General features: G+C 43.5%; 2 protein-coding genes across 2 annotated transcripts in view; both read left to right on the top strand.

Moving 5' to 3' along the window:
• rsrc1 (arginine/serine-rich coiled-coil 1) overlaps positions 1-14,597 on the top strand; it is a 111,569-nt gene extending 96,972 nt beyond the window's left edge. Inside the window, exons 8-10 of the mRNA XM_071900717.2 lie at positions 8,611-8,717; positions 11,278-11,388; positions 14,085-14,597. Of these exons, the coding sequence (XP_071756818.1) occupies positions 8,611-8,717; positions 11,278-11,388; positions 14,085-14,177 (311 nt within the window). The 3' untranslated portion in view covers positions 14,178-14,597. The remainder of the gene's footprint in view (positions 1-8,610; positions 8,718-11,277; positions 11,389-14,084) is intronic.
• A 723-nt stretch (positions 14,598-15,320) lies between these two features.
• Positions 15,321-24,611, top strand: mlf1 (myeloid leukemia factor 1). The gene is made up of 8 exons (XM_071900626.2): positions 15,321-15,476; positions 16,356-16,518; positions 21,806-21,850; positions 22,528-22,614; positions 22,766-22,894; positions 23,165-23,324; positions 24,071-24,209; positions 24,414-24,611. The coding sequence occupies exons 1-8, from the start codon at positions 15,430-15,432 to the stop codon at positions 24,493-24,495; spliced, it is 852 nt and encodes a 283-aa protein (XP_071756727.1). The 5' UTR covers positions 15,321-15,429; the 3' UTR covers positions 24,496-24,611.
• The last annotated feature ends 709 nt before the right edge of the window (positions 24,612-25,320 follow it).

Genomic DNA, 25,320 nt, shown 5'->3' with positions numbered 1-25,320 from the left:
ATGAGTGTCAATGGAAAAACCAACCAGTTTCTCCTCAGTTCTGGAAAAGTCGACTTTTTGGAGGTATATGGTTGCTGCCGCACACTGACAATATCCCACTTACGGATCCTAGAATAACATGATTAACAGAAGCAGAATTGTTTCTCTGCATAAAGTTGATAGAATATAATGAAAAGAGCATTAATACAAAATGTTAGGAACACCACCAACCCCTTAGCTAGCCGGTCGACACAGAAAGGCGCTGTGATCTTGAAGACGTCACCACTCAGCCTGTGAAAGCTTCACTTTTTAATGAGATTCTGTGATGCTGCCCAGGCACAGGACATCGACTAACACTCATACTGCTCATACACACACACACACACAAAATCACACACACACCTGGCTTTGGTTAGCCCTCTATGCTGTGTTTGTAGTTAGCGCCATGCAGGTCAGAGGGAGCAGTCAGGTCCTAGCTAACTCCTCAGCTAAATAGATAAATAGCTGACTTATATACACATGCAGTAGATGATGTTGATCTTTGTCCGCACTAACTCTCCACCTTTGCAGTTAGAAATTAATGCAGTGTATGACATGTATACCCATGATAGTGGTAGATATAGTGTAAACCAGTGGTTCTCAACGTGGGGTCCGGGGACCACCAGGGGTCCTTGAGGTGGTTCCAGGGGGTCCCCAGCAAATTGATGAATTGTTAAACTTCAGCATTATTTCATTTACAAGAAGTGAACACAATTAGAGAATGTAGAAGAATGACTGTTTTGATCTTAGTTTCACTGTTATCTCTCTACCTACAATACAGATAGTCATGGAATTCTGGACAAAATCATTTTTAACAATAAAAATATTCTCAGATTTGGGTCTGAGAGACAAAATCTCATCCAATGGGGGTCCATGGCTCTAATGTGGACTAGATTAGGGGTCCTTGATATGAAAAAGGTTGAGAATCACTGTTGTAAACAAGCCATCAGTAAACACGTCGTCCCCCGCAAATGATGACGTCCCCGTCTGGGCCAATCTGTAACAAATATGTGACCTTGTTTTGAGCTGTAATTGTACTTCCCTCTTGGGCCAGTCAGTGTAATTTTTAATGCTGGGATGCAACAGTGAGATGCATCATTTCCCCAAGTTTTGTGAGAATCGAATCATTGGTGTCTGAGATATTGCGTGTGACACATGGTTGAGTGAACAAATGATGTAGTGCAATCCCTTGGGCCGATAAGTGTCATTTTTAAAAAATGTGGTGAGAACGTAGTGGTGAGATGCATCATTCGGCAAAATCCAGCAAGTAAATAAATGTTGTAGTGCCCCCCCATTAGGCCAATCGGTGCAATTTTTAAAATGCTAGATTGGAGACGTATCATTCACTTAAGTATCATGAACATCCATTCAGTGGCGTCTGAGATATTGTGATGGACGGACGGACGGACTGGTGGCCGATCCATAGTCCCTCCCCCAATTTCATTGTGGAGAACAGAAAAGGAGGCTGTTAATTGCAGTAGCAGCAGCATTCACTGTAAAGTAAGAAAGACCATGGAGTAGTTTGACCAGGGTCAGTTGAGGAGAGGAAGTTGAGTGCGAGGATGGATGAGGAGAGACGAGGTGAACGACAGAGGAGAGAGAAGCAGTGGTGAGGAGGGAGGGATAAGTGGAGATGTGGTAGGAGATAGCCAAGCGTGGCGCGTGGCTGCCATGTCATCCTGTCATTAGCTGGCTGTTTGGGTCATTAATTCATCATTCAGACCTTTATTGACTGGAGAGTGGGAGATCCCTATCACTGGGAGACACGAGTAGAGGGTGTGTGTGTGTTTGTGTGTGTGTGTGTGTGTGTGTGTGTGTGTGTGCGTGTGTGTGTGTGTAAGAGCTCAGTCGTCAACTGCTCTTCATTTCCTGATACCATATATATATCATATAATGTATGTAGCCAATAAACTATCATGTCTCCTAATGTCAAACAATGCTTAATGCTACATGCCCATTTTATCCAAAGAATGTGATTGTGTATGATCTTCACCATCAGTTCCTAAATTACTTTGTCTGCATGTTTGTGTCTGTGTGTATTACAGCTGAACAATTAGTCGAAAAAAAATGTAAATCGCAATATGAACTTCTGCAATTTAAAAATCGCATAGGCTGCAATTAATTGCTTAAGAGAGAGAGCCGTCCAAAATAGATTTCTAAACAAGGTATTTTAGTGTTCGGGTAATCTTTGGGTAATCTTTCTTTTTTTAACAAAATCACTTTTCTTTAAACAATTTTAAAGTTCTAAGAAATGTATGACAAGAAAAAGTTGTGATGATATGAATCGCAATTGCAATATTCTGTCTGATAATCGGAATTAGATTTTTTTTGTCAGTATCTTTCAGCCCTAGTGTGTGTGCATGCGTGCATCTACACAGTGTACCTGAGCACTACGGCCTGTCCAGTGGGGCTCTTTACATAGAGCTGACTGGTTTAGGGCACCATAAGGGATTTTAGGGAGACCACTTAGCATTAGTGATATGTGACAGGCCCCTGATGACAGTGACAGGATGGGAGACTCCACAGAGACCAGTTGACAGTATGATAACAGGGTGAGCACCGTGGGGGAACACTTGGCCCGTGTATGCATTGTGTTGGAAGCCGTATTGTGGGGACGCGTGGCTTTTTGGGGTGGGGGAGGTGGAGGGGGACTATATGTATGACTGTGTGTGTGCGTGTGTGTGTGTGGTCTCATGGGAACAGACATTAGGCTTGCTTAGCCACCTGCTCTGTCATTGGACATCTCACACGCACTCACAAACACATACATACACACACTCCTTGGGGACACACTTGGGACATCTGGCTCAGCCTATCACAATTTTCCTTCATTTAGTGTGACCTGTTGACCCCCGCTGCCATAGGAGCCAAACATGCATTAGCATACACAGCGTCACGCCTCGGCACTGGTGCAACAGGACCATGGGAGGATAGATACATACAGGCACCTAAGGGTCAGATCCACACACATGGGAGGAAACACATGGTGGGTTAGCTTTACATGGCATTTGGATTGTTTTGATAGTTCAGGTGTTTCTCTGTTTGCCTCTTTACTCATGCGTCTGAGTTGCTTTTCTGTCTTTCTTTACCTTGCTCCCACTTTCCTCCTCTTCTCATCTCTCCCTCTCTCTCTCTCTCTCTCTCTCTCTCTCTCTCTCTCTCTCTCTCTCTCCCTCTCGCAATTTCTTCTTTCTCTCTCCCTCATTGAGATCTCATTTTTCAATGCTTGGAGCTGCAGGGTATTAGTTATGCAAATATTGACGTGCAGCTTTGGCCTGCTAGCTATCAATTGAAATCAGCTAATCGATGGGCCTAATAGCTGCTCATTAGCCACTTGATGCATTTCCAGGGCTAACATCAGAACCTGTCAGCGCACCCTAATCAATACAGTCTAAAAGTATTACCTAACCAAGGCCCACATCAGACACCTTTTTAATAACCCGAGCTGGCTGGCTGGCTTTCTGTGTACTTCTCTTCCCTGGTCTCGCCTGGCAAGGGGCTAAGGAGTGCTGGTTTAGGCAATGGTGGTAGCTTCGGTTAGGAAGTAGAAGTAAAGTAGAGTGATAGGTCTGGCTCAATGGCTCTGGGCTTAAGTAGGACAGGTTTGAACTTCTTTGCCATATCAACACAATATCTCATTAGCAGGCACATTCAGACAGCCCAACCAGACACATTAGATTTCTTCATTTGTTCTAATGATGCTGTAATGGAAATCCTCATCCGCAAAACAAAATGTCTCGCCGAGAGTCATTCGGTGCTGATAATGAAATCTCATCACTTGGATTTTAATAAGTAAGCTATTGTTTCATTGTTTCTGTTGTTGTTCAATCCAATTCCCAGGCATGCGTTGGAGCAGCCTGTTGTTTGGGCCTGGAGAATCATATGGTAAAGACTTTGATGCAGCCAGGATGCTGCTGCTGAGAACAGGGCCAGACCGGAGCCCCTCTATCGCCCCTAGCATTCAGCCCTGCTCAGCTTAACTCAGCTGTTTGATGCCAAGCTCTGCGAGTGTGTGCCTGTGTGTGTGCGAGCGTGCGTGTGTGTGTGTGTTTACCCAGCTCAGGGGTTACATAAACAAGAGCAGCCAGCCTACAGGTAAGGCCCACAGGAGACCAGCAGAGAGAGAGAGTGAGATGGAGCGCTGGTCTCTTACCTTGGCATTCCCCAGGTGTTGTCGCCAGTGCTGGAGCTAGATATTCACTAATGAAGGGCGAGCTGGAAAATGACTAAAGGAGATTGTAAACAAAGTTAGACGGAGCACGGCTCTGTATATGCTTGTGTGTCTATGCATGTGTGGCGTGCATGCGTATGTGTGTGTGCGCTCGTGTGCGTCGCCGCCACTCCCACCCCCCTTCCACACACACACACACACACACATACAAACACACACATTTGAGCGTGCTAACATACTTAAGCAGGTGGAGGCAAGCATCCATGCATGTGTTTGCGCACATCCCCGATGTATCTGGGGGTGCAAAGAGATGGGGAGAATGTGGGTGGTTGGGGGGTTGGAGGCAGAGGCTGGCAGGGGGGCAGTTGGCCGCTGGTGCAGAGAGAGAAAGGGGGGGAGAGGGGGATTGGGGGAGAGAGGGGGGGAGGGGGTACAGCGGAGATAAATCATTAGAGAGCAGGTTATTGGAAATGCAGGGAGATAAAAGAGTGAAGAAGCCAGTAATTGCCTTAAAGATCAGACTACAAAGCATTACTTTGGATTTTACAAGGCCAGCCAGCAACAAAAGAGCAGTAATTTATGAGCTCAGCGTAAAAGAATAGCATAATTGCATTAAAAATTAATGCTAATGAGGGCTAAAATGGGGAAGGTGGTTATTATGAAAGTTTGTATTCATCTTCCCTGGGTTGAATGATGGCTAGTGGCTTGATTAATGGCTTAATTTCTATCAATTAGCAGGCAAAAAAATCTCCACTGAGACAGGCCTAAATTGAGCATTGAATTACACATCTTTACCGCGGTGCAGGGAGAGAGGTGGGGGGGCAGTGGAGGGGAGGCACATTACTGAAACCTGGGAAACCATGAGACTTTGTGGTGTGTGTGTGTGTGTGTGCGCATGAAAGCTTGCATGCTTTTACACACTTTTATGCATGTATTGTAAGAACTAGAGTGTGTAGCATTGGGTTTACAGCAGTCTGCATTGACTGTCAGTGTACAAAGTGGCTCATGAGTGTAAGGGAGCAGTTGTTGGTGTGGTGCTCAGAGAAAGACATGGAGAGACTGTGGTCCATTAAAGAAATATGTGGAAATTTAATTGAATATAAAGGAAATATCTGTAAATTTTAGTAAAGATTTGTTTTGACAAATTAAAAATGTTTGCTTCCTTGATTAAACTGGCTAAATTAAAATGGGAATGACCCTTTTGCTGACATGTGGTGTCCCACGTGTATTCCTAGAACTTCAAGTTACGCTACCCACCATAAATACAGCGGCACAATTTGCCCTTTTCTTTGCCATAGCCTCATTCATTTTTAATACATTCATTAAATGCCTTTAAGCCCTGTTTGCTATATAATTCCAAAACACTGTCAAAAATTTGCCATAATTTGTGAGCGACCTCAATACAACAAGCAGTTAGTTTTCCCTTTATTTATTTTCCTCCACACAACAACAACAAGTGCTGCGGTAATTTAGCTGGCGCGGTAGTGCACTCAATTACTGGAATTAATCAGCAGCAGCAATATATTCAGCTCTGCTGCTCTTGATTGACAAACTGTGGACCAAAGTCAAGTTTACAAAGACACGGCCGCCACAGCCTCAGGCTCCTACCTGCGTGTATACATGTGTTGTTGAACAGCTCCCTCTTCTGGTGGGCAGCTGTAACTGCTGTACGCCTCTCACATCTCTTCAAGGCTGAAGGAGATGAGCTGAGGAGATCCGCTTCCATTGGCTGGTTTGATTTTCTCTCTCCCTCTCTTGGTCTTAATCAATGAGGTGGACAAACAGCTATTTAGAGAGAACAATAGCCTATTGATTCTGAGCCACTCATCAGCACTGCTGTCTGTCCAACTAATTTTGGTAATGAGTTTGTGAGTGAGTTTTCTGACTCCCTCTTTTTCGCACTCCCATCCCACATATGCACACACGCATGTGCACACACACATTACATGCACGTAAACATGCAAGGACATAAACATTCATAGATGCGCACAACACATACTTCTGCCAAACACACATACACATACATCAATCAGTCACCATCCATTATTATAATCTGCAGATATAAACAGACTGGCGGTTTATTGATTGGGGTTGATCCCATTTCCTGGATTCTGGTAATGGTGGTAATGCATTTCAACATCCAGACAGAAATGCCACAGAGAGATGAAAATAGTAGGTTAAAGCAGTGCACAAACCGTACATTAAATTGTGTCTACTTTTGTTTCTCTTTTCCTCTCTCTGTCTCTCTGTCCCTCTCCCTCTCTGCTTTCACTCTGTCCTCCTCTCATCACTGACAGAGAAGCGTTCCTAATGCGGTGACAATTGAGTCGACCTGTTAAATTAATTTCCCAGATAATGTGTCAATATTAAATATCAACTTTGACCTCTCCGGGCTGCGGAGTGCGCTCGCCCAGCGAGAGTATTGATTTTTGTCTGCCTGTAAGCTCGCTAGGTCCTCTCTCAAAGTCCATTATTTTTGATTTTCTCATGAAATACATATCTTTCCCCGCTGACATCTGACAAACAGCATATGGAAGTCATTTTATCTACCAATAATGTGTTTGTCAAAAAGTCTGAGGTCTTAATGGATTCCTGCAGCGCACACGGACAGCCCAGCAACAGACGGCCTGCCAAGGAGATGCTAGCAGATAGGGTGTGTGTGTGTGTGTGTGTGTGTGTGTGTGTGCGTGTGCGTGTTTGTGTGGTCGTGCTGTGTTGGGGGGGTCATGCTCAAAGGACAGTAGAGAATGGGTCATTGAAAAAGTGAATTAATTGCTGAATTAATTGTTGCCCGGTGACAGGCTTTAGTTTTCATTCCATCACGCGCGCGCTCACGCAGCCGTGCAGCGATGGCTGGTGACAGTGGTGTGAAGGACAGGCCACAGTCTCCAGGAGGATATTGGGCCAGTGTTCAGACTCCATCTAGCAGCCCAGTCAAGGTAATGACTATTTTTGGAGCCGCGGTGCGATGCGTCTCTGCTCACATCTTCCCACACAGGATGACAAGCTGATAGTCTGTCATATAGGAAGCTTAATTCCACTTGTCAGTCAGTTGTCCAATTCTGCAGTACATATAAATCAAAACCAAGTTTGTTTGAGCTCGATTATGAACTATAATAGGGTATGTGTGTGCATTTTGTGTGTGTGTGTGTGTGTGTGTGTGTGTGTGAGCGTGTGTTGCTTTGCTATGAAAGCTAACCAAATGAAAGCTGGAACAAATATTCATTTATTCATTAAACACCAGGGCCATGAAGATCTGTTGTGACAGCCTCTCTGTGGCTGCTAATGGATTAAATTAATTCCTACTATTAGCTCCAATTGCACGCTGTGTGTGTGTGTGTGTGTGTGTGTGTGCTATATGCCTTTGCTGTTTTAAGCCAGTCGTGTATGTGTGAATGCAATGTATGTATGTATGCCAACGTGTATATGTATGCCCTGTATGCATATGCTGTTTTATGCCAGTTGTGTGTGTGTGTGTGTGTGTGTGTGTGTGCACGTACCTGTCTTCACATGCACACGCGTACATGGGGGAGTACTTGTGTCACGATGTTCTTTGTGTGTGCGAGCGTGAATGTGTGTGTTCCCATTTGTGTACCTGTTTTCATGACACAGCCTACATCAGTGAAGCAGAGAGACATGCATGTCTGCTGGATTGACAGATAGAGAGATGGGAGAGTGCAGGGGAGGACGGATGGATGGGGGAGAAAGGGATGAATATTGACTGATCAGTGGAAAGATTGACAGCCACAGAATAATGGGAGTATTCAGACTCTGTCTTTTTTTTTTCCCTGTTACTAACTTTCCAGACTATTTTTGCCCTCCTACGCTATGAAGACTGCTTTTCAATTCTTGAAATCATTTATTATCTGATATGCAGAATTCGGATGTGTTTATATCCAGGTGTAATTTACTGGAAACCTTTTCTGTCTTTTTGTTGGATTGTACAAGCCAGAGCAAAATCCTTTCTGATACATGAGAACTGTATGAAACATAATCACATTTAGTTTCCATAATGGAATTCCATTGCATTGAGTTTGTGTTCATATTTTGATTATTTTAGCATGCTTTATCTGTGTGTTATTCACTTTCTGGCTATTATCTTGTTAGTTGTCTTTTTTTCTTCCTCGGCTTTTGTAGCGGCCCCATGCCCTTGGCTAAGCTGAAGTCCTTTTCATAGAAGCCTAGATTAAAATAGGGGAATATCAGATATTTCATATTGCACGTGTCAAAGAGCATTATATAGAGGGATAACATAGAATCAACTAGGCCTAGTCCAAATGGAAGCTGGTCCCTTTCAAAACATGACAAGGGACCGGTGACCCTCCGTGTGTGTGCCTGCGTGTGTGTGTCTGTGCGCGCACATATGTGAGTGTGTGCGTGCTTTTGTTCATAACCTCCCCTCTGTGTGTCGTGTGTTTCAGAGGGGACTTCTCTGGAGGAGCAAGTGAGAAGGATAAAGGACATTGAGGCCATCGAGAGTGATTCCTTTGTTCCTCAGGCTTTCAAATCATCCAGGGACGATATAAAGGTGCGTTCTGTCTCTCTTTCTCTCCCTGCCCCTCTCTCTCTCTCTCTTTTCACTCTGTCTCTTATTGAATTTCCCCCTCTGCAACGCTGTGCCGTCTGTCCAGAGACAGCCCAGACCAAATCAAACATTCCCATTCAATGCCGTTTGTTCCGACCTGAGACGGTTTCATCTGACGCGCCACTGCTCACCGCCTCCAAAGCAGCAGGACCCACACAAAAGCCACAGCAGGCAACAGCCATCTCTCTCTCTCTCTCTCTCTCTCTCTCTCTCTCTCTCCCCCCCCTCTCTCTCTCTCTCTGGTTGTGCAGATGCAGACAGAACACAGAAGTCATTATTGAAATGTTCCTGTCTCCAAAGGAGCAGGAATTAGATTTGTTGGGCCTCATGGCTGCTTTGTAGAGATAGGCGACAAAATGTGGCAGCAAGCCTCATGGAGTTTTGGGACGCATGTTGGTGAGTCCGACAAAGGTCAAGGCCCATGTGGCTGCAGCGGGGCCTGGACTAGGCCTGTTTAGGCCAAAGCAGGCCAGGACAGATTGTATCAAACCAGACCAGACTATATGTCCACAAGGAAGATGTTTTGCAAATATAAGTTTGTTTGTTATTTTCATTTCAATTAGGTGTCCATGAAATAATACAATGGTATAGTAACCCTGCCCTGTATCAGAGTGTATGTTGCGTGGGTGATCTGATCCTCTCTAAAGGTATCATTACCATGTGTAGTTAGTGATATAAAAATCCCCCCAGAACAAAAAAACATCAAAAGGAAAAAAGGCATATGATAATTAAGGTCATTTGAAGTAAAGAAAAATAAAAGAGAAATAATTATAATTATTTCAATCAGTTGCCATTTTGACAGAAGCATATAAATGGAACAACAACAAAACAGGGTTATGTGTTGTTGTTTTTTTGTTTTTTTCAACATCTTTTAAATGGTTTTCAGATTATTCTCTTGGGTATAATGCTCTCCATTAGACAAATATCTCTTAAAATATCTTAACCATTCATCCTTAGTTGGTGGGATTTCATAGAGCCTTGTAGCTGTAACACATGGACATCGGCCCAGAGACATCTATAACAGATGTCTCTGGGCCATTCGTTAATGTCAGAAAAATTATTGTGATTTTATTGCAAAAAGAATCTTATACAATCTTATGTATTCTTGGGCAGTATGAAAATATTGGAAGATACTTTGCTTTCTACCAAAATTATTTCCATGCATTTGAACATATAACTGACCTTTTATGCATAGTTGAATATGTTTCATAATTATTGATATTTTCATTAAGTTTATTTGGTTGTGGTATTAATAGACATTAGTCATATGCAATAAGTTGTGATCACTGATGACATTTTTAATCAATAGCTAGCGAAATTACTACTCCTGCAACTAGATTACTATGACACTGCACATTCAAAGTGTGTGCTTTGTCCATTAGTTGTTTCAATCTCAAGCCAGCTTGATTCAATAGAAACTTAAACTCAGGATATTATTACCAACAGTAATGATGACCAGTTATACCATCTGATATTTGGCAGATCACCACACTTATTAGACAATTTGTTTTATATCTGGCTTACTTTTTTACCCTGCCAAGTGATTTTTTTAAATAGATCTTTCCAACTGGGTAAACATTTGCTCTGGGGCTGGTATCAGGAGTGTTTGAAAAAATGAATAATCTTGGCAGTGTATTCGTTTTGCTGCTTCTTTTCTATCAAGTAGAACAAGGAGAGTAGGCCATCCTTCTAAGTAGGTAGCTTATTATAGTTTACTTTATACAATACCTCTAGGGAAGGAGGAGTAACATTCCCTTCTATCAGCATGGACTCTACAGATGGCAACAAGAAGTAGAGAGAGCCCGCATCCTTACTTTAAGTCCTTTTCAATTCTAAAGGGGGAAGAAAAAAAAACCCATTGGCTTTAACTGTAACAAAATGTGTGCAGTGTTACTGCCATTTGAAACAAAAATCTGTCTCAAAGCCAAATCTTTTAACTATTTGAATATTTACAATTTTTCATTTAAGTTATCAACCTAAGAAGCTTTTGCTTACAGAAAATGTAAGGTGGCTGATATGAGAGGAGGAATGTGTTGGCCTTACACACACACACACACACACACACACACACACACACACACATAGTTGGGTCAAGTGAGGAACACTAGCCATAAGAATAAGATTCAGGATACAAGCTGATCACTATCAAATACACTGTTTTCTAGAAAATCCTATTGCCAGCTCCAGACTTACACTGCCATCTGCTGGCAAAACATCACATTGTATTTCACAATCCCTAAGGGGCAGAAATATGTTTCTTTTGCTGTTTACACATTCTATTCTTTTGGTATTTGAAGACTCTGCAGACAGTATTTCAATCTTGATTTTTTTTGTTGTTGTCATTGTTGTTTTTTATAAGATGTTTTTTTCCCTCACCTGCACAGTGTATTGAGTGGTTAACCTAAACTTAAACTATAAATATAAAAATGTACAAAAAATGTTTGAGTGTGGCACTGATCCTTTTCTTTTCTGTGTGTATGCGTGTGTGTCTATGTGTGTTCAGACTGAGCCAGTAGAAGTGAAGCAGGAGTCGCAGACGCCAGATTCCCAGGAAGTTACCACTCTTCCCGTGTCCATACGCTACAATGACAGTGACACGCTCGCCCACCCCAGTGTAAGTCCCTGTCTGGCAAACCCACTCACACACACACACACTGTCACCAACACAAACCACATAGAGCACCAGTAAAGTTCTGCCATTTCTTCACTGGTTACCTGTGAGTTTAAGATTTTACTGATCCCTGTTAAAGCATGGTTAGGTCTGGCCAAAAGCTATATCGCAGAACCTTTAACCCCGTGTGAACCAATGAGCAACTCCAGATCCTCAGACAGAGCTGACCAAGGCTTTGGAACAACCTGCATAAGGAACTTACACTAACAGAATGAATATAATCTTTTAAATCACCTCTTAAAATGTATTTTTATAGGCTTACTTTCATGTGATATATTTTATCCTAATAATTTTACTGTTTTTATGCTCTATTCTTGTCATTTTATGTTGTGGTGCCTTGTTTTTTTACAATTTATGAGAATGATGTTGGCTTTTGTTGAAGCACCTTGCAAACTCTGTTTGTGACAAATAAAATGTATATTATTATTATTATTATTATTAGATATCAACCAATATACACTCATTTGCCAATCTAAGCCATGCTACCACAGTGCAGCATATTACAATAGTGTGCCTTGCACAGTAGGACACTGCAGAATAGTAGATTATACACTCTCAACATCACCTCTTCCCCTCCCAGCAGACCCATGTTGAAAAACGAGAAGGAAAACTTTAAACTCCAATAACGCTCCCTGGGGCTTCCCAGTCATCTATCTCCACAGGGAAAACTAAGTTAGGCCCTGACGTATGCAGATCAACCCTCCTCCAACTCAAACGCACACACACACAGACCCTCCGACAGGCTGATGTATGGCAGCAATATGCCCCAGGCGGGCCCCGGCCCCAGCCCCAGCTCCACTTCCAATCAGGACAGATGAGTCCCATTAGCCCAGCCCAGATACTGTCATCCCACACACACAGCCTCATTAGCACCATGCCACCAGTGCAGGGCCGACAGACAAGAACTGACTGGTGCTGAATCTAACACACAGATAACATGCAGTGCACTGCCTGGAGTGATAACGGCTGCGAGCAGCGCAGGTTAGGAATGAGGAATCGACATGGCCGGGGTGCTCTACAATCTGCATATAATAGACACATATTGTCCCATAGATGTACAGTATGTACACATAGCCACATGTCAACATTATCTCTCTCACACACACACACAGTGAATATGGATATGATCGGTTTCTTTCATTTTTCCCTTTGTCTCAGCGCCTCGCTTCTCAGTCTCAATAGTCAGTGTGTTATAGCCTGCTACGTTCTAATAAACAGATGCTTTCATTTGTCAGACACTGATAGCGGTTTTACAGTCCTACCAGCGATATCATCATTACTGGTAATGTACTGTAATAAAGACAAGCCACTTGCATAGGCCTTTGCCTGCACCAGGCTAATACAGCGCGAGGCCCACAGAGTTAGCCTAAAAGTTACAGAAATCTGAGTTGTATGCTCAAAAAAAGGAACCCAAGATCCACTGTTCTTTGTCTACTTTGTCTCCTTCTTTCCTCTCTCTTCCTCCCCCCTTTCCTCAAGTGCGTTTTGAAGTGAGTGAAGTGAGTAGACGAGGAAATACTAGTGAGACATTCAACATTCCACAGCCCTCCTCTCTAGTATTAGAGCATCATCACTATGTGGCTCAGAGGTCCGTGCTGAGGTCACCTGAGGGTCAGCGGGCGGCACTGACAGCCCTGTGCCAGCCTCATAACCATTCTGCCTACTACCAGGAAGCATAGCTCATACACTTCTGACACATCCTGGATGGGAGAGGAAAGAAGGACTGACTGGCCGTAACATTTCAGTCACAGTCGCTGTCCTTAGGTGTTGGCATTGACTGGAGATTGGGGAATAGAGCTTACACCACACTTAGTAGATTCAAAACAAACGGTTACACTAGGAGTGCATCAGAGTGCCTGAGGACTGGGAGAAACTATATTGTAAAACAAAATGGAAAAACTGTACTTCTGGTATGTGAAAGTACAAAAGGTCCAGGCTAGGCCCGATTATCTTGGTCAAAATGATCTCAATGTACGATATTATCCCGATAATTATTAATAAGATGAAAACCTATAATATGCCTCAGTTACTTAACAACTAATTTGTCATATCAATCGCAAGACATTTCTCTTTTTTTAAACACGTTTTAATATAAGACTGTAGAATATATGTAAAATATTTATGTTAAATATTAACTTTTTGCCTTTGAGCCTCCCAAAAAGTAGCCGGTTATCACGGTGTCATGGTAATAAAAAATTAAGGGTGGTGTCATAACTGATACTGTATACCTTAATATATCAGTGTGCTTCCAAGATAAAGAACACAGATGATATAAAGGCGGCACCCATGTAGAAATTGGTTGCCATGTCACCCCTGAACAGGAGAGGTCAATACTTGGTTCACTAGAGTCTGAGCCTTGGATTTTTGTATTTTCGCAAACTAGAAGTGCAATTTTTTCATTTTCTTCTCCAATAGAACTTACACCACATTTCCCTTTCTCCTAATCTCATACATTATCATTTATAAATAATGTATGATTTTTCTGGTTCATTCCAGAGATCTTTGTCAGTCCATAGCTGTTTTTATGCCTGTCTCCATATACCCTAATAATAATAATAAATGCAGTATGTCACCGTCCTTGTCAGTATCCTTTCCTGTGTGCTATACTAACCCGTCCTCCTCTCTGTGCTCTCCTGTAGTTGTTCATGGAGAAGGAGAAGGCTGAGGAGCTGTGGCTCAACAGACTGGTGTCCCTGCGACAGGAGAGGCTCATGGGGAGTCCTGTAACCTGAGGGAGGCCACACAGACACAAGATCCTCTCCAGTCTGAATTTGGGGGCAGTTTGAATCCTGATCTAGTTTTGGTTTTATATCGTGTCTTAATTTCTACCTGTCTTCTTCGTCAGGCTCCAGGACGTCACAGCGTGTGTCTTACTGTACCTTTCGTGAACTCAATAAACACCAATTATTTTCTCTTTTTCCCTGTGAGAACTTGAGCAAATGAATAGTTTGCATTGCTGGTGTGCTGTTATTTAATTCATGATTGAGACTTAAACAACAGGCTGTTCTTTATTTTGCTTATTTTGTTTTTAATGAAGGAACCCCCCCCCCCCCTTAGACAAGGTGATCTATTTGACCGTGTTCCTTATACAGCCTTTGTCATATTGTGTGTGATTTTGTAATAAACTTAGTAAATAAACCGAGTTGAGATTTTGCGTTGTGTTTTGTTTTGTCTGAGCTGGGGTTCAAGGCAGTGTGGAGTCCAGACTGAGGCCTATTTGTGGAACGGCCAGATGGTAGAGCTATACTGAGGATGGGACACGGTGTCTCACTCCCCTCGCCTCCAAACTTTCAGTGTTGTAATGATATAATAAATGAAACCTCACTGTATGAGTGAGTGTGAAATCTGTATCAGGGTGTGTTCGCAAGTCTCTCAGCAGATGGTCCTCCTTACATGCCAGAGTGTCGGGTGGCTGTCCCAAAGCAAGGGTTGTCCTCACACCCAGCAGTACCAAACCAACAGCCACTTCATAAACTAATAGCTGATTTCTTGTTCTGTTATCAAATTCACTCTTAACAGTCATTTGAATAAGGTTGCTTGGTTTCTGTGCAGTTGTGAAGTTTTGATATTAAGTTATAAGTTACATTCCGTCTGTAAAGGAAAGGCAGATAGGCACAAAATGTTGTGGTGACATGCACTGGCATGATAAGACAAAACAGTTTTAGCAGAAATTCCGAGTTGAAATTTCTGGAGTACCGTTGTCATGGCAGCCACCCACAACATACGCTCCGCTGATAGAACCTGCTCAAAGCTCCGAATAACCAGCCAATCAGAGGGCTGGGTTCGGGTCATGTGGCCGGTGGCAGAGTGAGTGTGGTTCTAAATCATGTTGCCGTTCCAGCCACTTCTGTAGTAAGCTAACACTAAAGAGTCTGGACGCTGGGGCCGGTACACCTGCAGCGGTCACTGCTTACTCTCTCTTTCTTTTTCTTTTTTTGTAAATCTTCGTTTCATTCTTAGTTTGTACCTTCAGAATCCGTGGAAATGTTCAACAGTCTTCTCAGGGAATTTGATGAGGACCCGTTCTTCTCGTGAGTACCTAAACTACTGTATGGCTTGTGGCAAACAGTTTGACTTTGCTAGTTTTTCATTTTTTTATTTAAAAGTCAACAGACAATTTAGTTAAGAAATAAAATAATGGTATGAGGTAAAGGGATAGACTGCATTTGACTAGTCCAATCCCAGTTAGCCTACTGAATGCAAATTAGTTAAATGAAGCCTACAAACACCAAAATATGCCCACAAATAGTAGGCCTATGCTGCTAATAAGTAGGCTAAATAATCACTTGGGTGCTGCAGAAAATGTTAAAGCCTGTCAAATGAAGCACCACTTTTCATCTTCCTAAAACAGGACGCTGACAGGTGTTATTGGCCTGGAAGTGTCTGTAACCCATACAATTGTGGTAAACTATATATATTAAGATAGGCTGAACAAATTAGGCCTCCTTCCTTCATAAACTGTCAGAATATAGTAGCCTATTGTAATGGCTTTGTCATGTCAACAGACACTAGGCATCTACACTGAGTGCTACAGTCAGATTTGGTGCCCATGAGTGAATGGCTACACTTGACCAGACTTAGTTATTACACAAGTAAAGGCGTTGCTACAATGACATTAGGGGTTGCTGTTTGACTACTATTTCTTTGTGCCCAGTGAAGAGTTTATCATAAATGAGCTCCTACTTGACCTATGTGAAATAAGTCATTCTTAAATATAGAAACAGAATGCATGGCGTTGAGACATTTTCCTTCCTTTTCTCTCTCCCTCCACTTTCTCCTGCTTTCTGAAGCTTAGCAGGAACCTCTATCATAGTATACGGTCCTCAGCACCATCATGCATAACTGTATGGAGTTCCATAACGAATATTGAGGTCGACTCTTGTCTTTTTCTTCCTCTTCCTCTCCTATAGGGATCCATTCCAGGCTCACAATGAGCATGTGCGCCAGATGATGCGTAGTTTCTCTGAGCCCTTTGGCGGCCACTTCATGCCCCGTATAACGGATGGGAGGGACCATGGGCGCGGCGGGCCGGGACAGCCCAGCTCAACCCCGGCACTGAGGGACGGGCACAGGGTGAGAACATACACACAGAAGCAGTCAGGGTGTGTTCAGGTGTGTGTCAGGGTGTGTTCACATGTTTAGACGTTGGTCTGTCTACCTGTTGTGGACTCAAGTACTATTCTATGAACGCAGGTCCTCAGTCAAGCTGTACTCAGTGTATTATAGAGAGTGTGTGTGTGCTTGCATGTGTGTGTGCTGGCCAGGGACTGACTGACCTACATATCATTTGGGTCAAAGGGGGACGAAGCCCCACAGCAGTTCCTCATAACACTTACTGTGCCCACAAGCAGCCGCGTGACCCGCTCTGTCCGCTGCCCAGGGCTTATAATGAGAGGAGATTAGTGTTTGGAGAAAGAGCTGGGTTTACTGGGGTTGTGGTGGAAGCGGGCCACTGGCAGCGTAACTGGAGCCCCTCTCACTGAGGTATGGAGCTGTGCGAGTCTCTGCTTTAGTGGAAGGGCAACCCCCTTGGCCTCTCTGGACGGCTATATCTAGCCCCGAAGAGTCCTATTTATAGCGCATTGTTCCAGTGACACACTGCTTTCTTGTGAAGACACACACACTGACTTCTTTCGCACTCACACCAATAAGCCCCCGGAGAATTCTGCTGTGCTGAGCTGAGATGAGCTGCTGCTGAAAAGATACGTCAAAATAACTGTGTTTGTTTTGATAGCGGTGGTAGTTGGCCTAGTTGTCATGTTTATTTTTGTTGTATGAAAAAAATGATACAAATGTCACTGCTTCCCTGGGAATCCTGGAATTCATATATTGCTGTTACATCAGCTGAAAGAATAGTATTTTGGCCTTAAAAGCTGTAGCCATATGTGGTGGAAGTATGTTGTTTAAACAGCAATCATGACCCAAATGTAGTGTTCCTCTATAAATTTGTGATTGTTTGCACTGGAGCATTTTGATGTTCATCTTGCAGGCTTGTAATGGAAAGGTGGGTAGGCAGGCTGGTCTTGTACCCATTAGTCTGAAGAAATCGAAACCCCTGCACTGCTCATTTGTCCCGGCCAGTCAAACTTAGTCCCTGTGACTCGCTCTAATCCCCCCACCTCGTGAGGACCTGTATATTTATCCTTGATAATGACTTTCATCAGATCCTAGCCTCAGTAGCCAGCACCCTGCTTTCTCTTTATTGGCCATCATGCTTAAGACTAATACCAGCTGAGGAGGGCGTCTGAGGAGTTGACTAACACTAAACTAACAATAGAGTGGCCTCAGTGACAGTGAACTGGAGCTACACTGCAAAAAAAAATATATCCATCTTAACCAGTCATTTAAGTATCTAGAGCAATCTGGAGTCATAGAATAATTTCACGTGTTTCCAATGCAGAATTTTGTAGTTACAAAAATTGTTACTTGTAATCAATGTCTTTAAATAAGGCAGATGGCTCCACCACATCAAGATAATGTTATTTGACATGAAAATACTTGATGCAAGTTTATTTGCATTGGAAACAACTGAAATGATCACACCCCTTGGCAGATTTTTTCACTTGTTTTAAGAAAAATGGGATATTAGGACTCAATACAAGATCAAACTTATTAAGATAGACATTTTTTGCAGTGTACCAGTGAGGGAGGAATCTGCTGAGCTGGATCACAAGTGGCAGCAAGTGATCAAGAGCCCTTCATTAGAGAGGTCTTTCAGGTTGTGGAGAAGGGCCTTGTGAGAGGCCCCATAAGGAGCCCAAGAGGTCTCCTTGAGATGAAGTGAGCCACGAGGACCACATCTCTCTTTGTGTTTTTTTACACGGACAGTTGGTTAGGAGCCACCGGCGTGAGATGTTTGGGGTTTGGAAAGAAAAAAGAAAGAAATTCCCACATCATCCAGATCCCTAGACTGCTTCATTAGTGGTCACTAACAACAAACAGAAGACATATGTTAAGATATATGGAATTAGGAGTAACTGAATCACCTTTAGGAGCCACAGAGTTTATTCCACAGATCTCAGCTCTCTCTCACTCTCTCTCTCTCACACACACACACACCCTCACCCATCTGAAGCTATGGAGCAGTGTGTTGGTTCCCAGCAGTGGTCAGAGGGCTGAAGCGGCGGTGCTGTGCTGGGCTCTTTGTAGAGGCATGTGAGCGGGTGTCATGGACGCTGTGTTTTCTCGTTGTTGCTCTTTTGGTCCATCTGTTTGGCAGAACGTGCCTTGGCAGCGCCGATGCGTTAGCAGCTAGATGACAGACAGCTCACCCCCATGCTGCTCTCCGATATCACAAGCACACATGTGCACTCAAAAATACATACGCACACACACACACACACATAAAAACATATGCTCTGTTGAGCCCAAAAAGCACACGTACACACAGACACAAACGTGCACTGAGGCACAAATACACACACATTGGCCACATAGTCCTGGAAAGCCTCAACTTGTATCAGTTTGCTAAGCATTGGCTCCCCACTGGGGGAATGTGTCCTGTCTTCCCTTCCAAACCTGCTATGAGCTCTCACATTTCCCGCCCTCCTGCCAGTCTCAACTACAGTACCTGCTTACTTAATATCACCTTTCAAGGCAGTCATTCGTCTGGGGACTTGTTTATAAATGGGGGATGAAATGCAGATTTCAAATGATAATGATGTTTTATCTTTTAGTTAGATGAGTAGCCTACCTCTTTTGATTCTGCGGTTTGTACAGAGTAAGACTCGTGGTGTCCATGGTAGCTGAGATATGTGTTGTAGTACCGTTGCTAAAACACATTAGTCCTATTTCAGTATCATGTTGTGGCTCTCTCCCTAGATATGCTTCCAAGTTTCATTAAACTCATATGAATGAGTTTGTGATGGGTGATTTGTTTTCAGACCTGAATCTTTCAAGGCACATCTCTCTTTCCGTATTGGTCAACCAGTTTATTGTCTGACTCAAAAGGAAGAATAGCAATTTCTGCTTTATCTCCAGAGCATGTGGACTAAAGCCCTGAATTACCTGAATTGCCACCACCACCTCCAACCTTTTACATACAATACGATGCCCACTGACCCCTTCATTTTGAATACCACCCTGGTCTGTGATTGGTTGAAGAAATGTGAACTCTTCCAAGTTTTCTTTCTCTGTCTTTACGACAATAGTTTAGGATAGCCTAATTCTGGTCATGGTGAATGTTAAGACCATCTTCCAGAATTCCCCTTCTCCCATAGGAAATTCCTGTTTCTTTTTTTTTTTTTTTTGTGGGACCTATGTCTAGGGGGATATCGTAGATGTCCAACATTTTACTTATATTTTCAAAATTTTGAAATGGGTCTCTTAGCAGATAATAAACAAGCTTTTTATTACCAGTAGGTCCGACTGATTTGTTGAAGAATAAAACTTGTTTACTTAGCACCTTATTCTAATCCATTTCATAGGAACTACTTTCAGGCAGAAAAACCTCAGCTGAGAGGATTGAAATGAGGCGGGATGTAACCACAGAGGAATGCTAGCGATTGATGAGAAGTGCTGTCTAAGGCGGGACTTCCAATATAAACAAAAAAAGTGTAAGCAAAGACTGTGGTGAAACTGGCCAATTTTTGGGTGAAACTAGCCAACCTAGTCACGGTAGCATTTGGAGAGTTATCTCCTTTTTTTATTTTCAGAATCCCACATTGTTCCAGTGATACAGCTCTGCTGTTGTGGTGTTTTGCCAACTTCATTGTTCCAATGTTCATATTTTTCACCCGACTTTTCACCTAGACCTAGTTTGTCCACTGAGGGCTACAGAACGCACACATTGGTTCAAAAATGTGCATTTTCATTTACAAAACAATGTTGTTGTTTTTTATGCTTTCTTAGGCAAGGCCTACAAAATTTGGTTTTGATATTGTTTGGAGTTGAATGAAAGCGAATAGCGTGTAGAGGTAGGGAACTAAGTCACATAAGTGTTTCTTTGATAATAGCATGTAAAAATCCAGGATTTTTTAGAAGGGAGAGAGGACACACTGGCAAATGGGCCTAGCATTCGCTATTGCCGGAATTCGCCCTTAAACCAGACTTTTCTTTTGCTCTGGCACAATGTGAAAATGAAGTGAGAGAAAAAAACATTTGGCTATGTAAAATTAACCAGTTCCTCGATCCCATACTTATTCTGTATGCCTTCATTTCCCTTGTGGTCCAGCTGTATTTTAGAACCCACCCTAACTCTATCCATGAAAGTTTATCTAGTGCCTCCCTGTCTCCCCTGTGGTCTTCTAGTTCTGAGAAGGCATAACTTAGCAAAATGCCTCCAACTCCCTAGTGATGTACCACTTCCTAGGAGTCATGCCTTTAAAGCACAACCTCTCTTTCCCTTTTAAGCAGGAATCGAAGCTACATGTGCCCCTGTGGTGTGACTCATAGCTCCCCTCGGAGCTGGGGTGGACTGCCTAAGAGGGCACAGTGCGGGCTCAATATCAGAACAAGAGAGAAAGAGAATATAAATCTGCAGTAGTCCAGACAGCCTAAAATAATGTGTTAAAGACCACCGGGTACATGCTCCATATTTTGCACTCTCAACCTCTCCTCTGCTTTGCCCGGCCCAGGCTAAAAATAATGCCTACAGAAATGTAACCGGCATTTATTAGTTCATAGATGCCTCTCAGAGATATAATTGGCCGTAAGGCTTCATAGATACCGTTCAGGAGTGTTTCACATCAGCGTGACCTTTGAAAAGAGCTGAGCGAGCAGCCTTGGACTCTTCAACCCCTGTTGGGTCCCTGTCCTGGCTGGCCCATCCTGCCCACTGCAGCCTTCCTAGAATGAAGCTCGGTTTCAGTGTTAAACCCGCACTAATCCCCGGCAACGCGACCCAATTACACATGGAACACAAGTCATTCAACACCCCACTGATTACGCACAATACCCCTCAACATCCCACCCCCAGCACATACACACACGCACACACACACACACATAGCCACGGCTGGTGAGATGTTTATGCAGGGCGGCGGGGTCATAAACACCCGGGGTTTTGGCCCAGAGAACAGAGGCTCTGACCGAAGGATAGTGCTCCCTCCTCATCGTCCTCTTCCTCCTCTGTGCTTGCACGGCGAGGAGGTTCATGGCCTTGTAGAGCCGTGCGGACAGCTCTGTGTAGCTGTGTCAAGGGCTCAGTGACCAGTGTAAGACGACCTAAGAACAAAGCCTGAGAAACTACCAGCAGCATACTGGCAATGAACTCAATGAACATGTGCAAATAGTGTACAGGCCTCTCTACTGAATCTGTTAGAGGACTTATCAAAGATTAATGTGTGTAATGCTATGCCATGCCATACCATGTAATACTATGCTATGTTGCTGCTACATTGATATTGTATTGTATCCTCAGGGGATGAGCCAGTCACTGTCGCCCTTCGGCAGTGTTGACAGCACGGTCAGTAGAGTTCCCCGCTGTTGCGCTATGTCACCGTATGAGTTTCTCATTTACACCCAAACTGACCAAGGGCATGCTCTAACTCAATCCATGTCTTATTGTGAAATGGTCAGTGGCTTGTAAAGTGACCAGTATGTGAAATGACCAATGGATGCTCTCTGGGTTTTCTCCTTAACCGCACCCTCATCATCCGTCTGTCTCCTAAAGTTTTGACTGTTCAGAAGTTGCACAATGTCAGAATATAACACATTTTAAAAGTGTCAGAGATGCCTGCATAGACGGCTGGCATCATGTTGTGATATTCACGGCTGATTTGGCCGCATACTTTCACAGCTATGCAGGCGACATATAATCTAAACAGATTATATAAAGACGTAAAATACCAAGTTTACTGGCAAGCCGGGTTCGATACCTTGTTTTGATGTGAATGTTACTAGGTCACATGTGTGGCGAAGTGATAAAATGTGAATGTCGTGTATGCAGTAGTGTAAGATGCCACATGTAAGACACACATACCGCAATGTACTCAGTGCACGCATGCTCATACACATGATGGAGCTGTTTTATGAGCTGATAATGCCAAGCGACCAGGTGGCGTATTGAGCCCAGTCATTCAGCTCTTCTGGCTTCTGGCTTTCTTTCTTTATATGACTGAGCTCACCGCTGTGTTTGTGCAGGACATGAACATGAGGAACCCCTTCAACATGTTCGACAGCATGATGACGGGCATGAGGAGCAGGATGGACGGCATGAACAGAAACTTTGTGAGTGATTTTGTGTTCTCTTCCTTCTATTTTGCCACTACCTCAGAATGGCACTTACGATTGTCGTAATTGTTGTGGTACGCATATTGTAGTTACCTAACACTGTGTGTGTGTGTGTGTGTGTGTGTGTGTCTGTGTGTGTGTGTGCCAGGAGAACCTGTCTACAGATTCAAACTCCCACTCATTCAGCTCCTCGTCAGTCATGACTTATTCCAAGGTTGGAAATGAGCCTCCCAAGGTGTTCCAGGCGTCCTCACAGACACGCCGCGCCCCTGGAGGGGTACGTACTCCATCAGATACATTACACTATATTACATCATAGTTTAACTTGGGACAGTTCAGTACAGCGAGCTGTGAGAAGTAAATCTGTCTGTAGAAGTCTCAGTTCCACTTGGTTCCTCTTAAGTGAGTGTGGTGATACTTGATTCCCCCTGTCTGGCCTGTTTCTATAAGGAGTAAAATAATAAGCGTGCTGATTGCTAATCTCTGCATCATGGCCCTTTTTCATTGGCCACCTGTGCCTGAAGAGTATTTCTGATTGGGTGTCCAGATCAAGGAGACCCGGCGAGCGCTGAAGGACTCTGAGAGCGGCCTGGAGCAGATGTCCATCGGTCACCACATCCAGGACAGAGGGCATGTGATGGAGAAGAAGCACAACAAGAAGACGGGAGAGAGGGAGCTCAACCAGGACTTCCAGAATTTGGACGAATGTATGTTAAAGTGACAATATTCAACTTTTCGCCTTGAGACAGTGAAGTGTATTGCTAGTCCCGCCCTCCTCCTCCTCAGTTGGGTGTAAAAGTTGCATGTTGCAGTTTTTTTTTTTAGAGAAATATACAGTCATTGGGAAAGTAACCTTTGACTTCCTCCCTAAACACAAGTTTCTAGGTAGTATCTAGGCAATCTGGTGCACACACACGACTCCACAGACTACACTCAGACTACACCAGTGTTCACGATATATGACAAAACAAAAATTAGGCCCTCTACAAGATTAGATACCATTTTTGGCACTAAACAGATCTCTGCGGCTCTAATCAGTGTTGTAGTGGGATCCTACACTTGTAACTTAAGGTTGCTTTTGGTTCCTCTCTCAATTCATATTTGATTGCTACAAGACTATTTGGCTTTGAAAAACAAGTTCACACCCACTGTATCTTTACCAGAAGCACTATGATTGCCAGACTGATGCCTCTCAGATTTACAAACAGAAGAGGGTAGTATCCAGAGCAAAAGGATCGAATCTACTTTAAATTAATCACAAAAAGAGTCCTGCTACTCTTATGGTTCAGGAAGTTCCCACAGTTGAACCAGTCCATATGCCACGGTTATCATTCCTCCCCTCTGCAAAACAAGGTTTAGTTTCCAAGGCTGTGCCACTGTCGGGGTCACTGTCCATCAATCCACAGAATGATGCCTAACATGATCCTGACCCCTGACCTTTCCCTCCTTCCAGCTGAAGCACAGTCTTTTGATGAAGAGTGGCAGCGCGAGGTGTCCAAGTTTCAGCCATCTGTCCCCATGTCTCGCCTGGAGGCACCCAAGCCCCGCGCCGTACACCGGGCGGCCCTCACCGGCCCGGAGCAGGCCCACAGGTCAGTAGAGCGAAACCCAACCTTGAACCTCACGCTCTAGTGAAGACAGGCCAGAATCAGCAGTTCGGGATCAAATGACAAACAAGGGAGAGACACCGATGACAGAGTCATAGTAAAGTATATTGTGGTATGGTATCACAGTTAATTAGCTTTTGAACTGTGCTTATTTCATGTCTGTCTGTGTCTGTTTTGTAATTCCCACAGAGAAAAGCCAAAGCCTGAAGGGAGAAAGCAAGCTCACTCCAACGACCTCAACGCGAACGGCTCAGGCCTGACAAAGCAGTAAAAACATCTGTCTGTCTGTCTCTGTGCTAATAAAACTCTTTCAGGCAACACACACCCCGGTGCTTTACACATACACACATAAACATTTGTCTCATCAACCAGGTAGACAGGTACAGACGGCAGCGACCCAGCTTTTGAAACGCTTAACCATATTAATACCCACAGTGGCTTATAGAAGAACAACACATCGGTGTTTATTCTCTCACACCTCACACACCCCAGCCAGGAAACTAAGGGGGTCAGTAACATTTGGTGGGACAAGGGAAACAGATACACATAAGCTTAAAGGCCCGTTCACGTCTAGAACGCTAACTATAAAGATAACTCTATGGTATAACGATACGTTGTTGCTCAAGCATTCACACTGCAACGATATCTGTGATGAGATCCTCAGCAAACGAAGCTGCAGTGAGCTACTGAATTCTCCCGCCCCCTTCTTTCGTAGAACTTTCATTTGATTGGTTGAAAATGTTTTATCGTTGTCTCTGCATCCCCAAAAAATCACTCTCAAAAATATAGTTATTGTTTTGGATGTTTTTGTAGTTATCGTAGTGGGAACACAGACATTCAACATACTTAAAACGATTTAACTGTTTTTATAGTTGTAGTTGTCTTTATAGTTCTCGTTGTAGTTGTGAATGGGCCTTAAACAGTGTAGAAAATAAGCTAACATGTAATTAAGGATCATAGACATCATTTCAGTATCATTACATGGTAGCATTAGCGGAGTGATGTATTCAGCAGCATATCATACATCATTTTGCATCACATGAATAGAATTTGCCCCAGGAGTCCTGATGCTTTCATCTGCTTCTCATATATGTCG

Source organism: Centroberyx gerrardi, chromosome 6 (assembly GCF_048128805.1).
Source record: "Centroberyx gerrardi isolate f3 chromosome 6, fCenGer3.hap1.cur.20231027, whole genome shotgun sequence".
Taxonomy (NCBI): domain Eukaryota; kingdom Metazoa; phylum Chordata; class Actinopteri; order Beryciformes; family Berycidae; genus Centroberyx; species Centroberyx gerrardi.
Note: the sequence above shows the minus strand (reverse complement) of the source record. Positions and strands in the feature narration are given on the sequence as shown.

Coding starts and splice junctions, on each gene's coding strand:
- mlf1 (XM_071900626.2), top strand. CDS start 15,430: ATGTTCAACAGTCTTCTCAGGGAATTTGATGAGGACCCGTTCTTCTC. Junction 16,519..21,805: donor CACTGAGGGACGGGCACAGG/GTGAGAACATAC, acceptor TTGTATCCTCAG/GGGATGAGCCAGTCACTGTC. Junction 22,615..22,765: donor ACGGCATGAACAGAAACTTT/GTGAGTGATTTT, acceptor TGTGTGTGCCAG/GAGAACCTGTCTACAGATTC.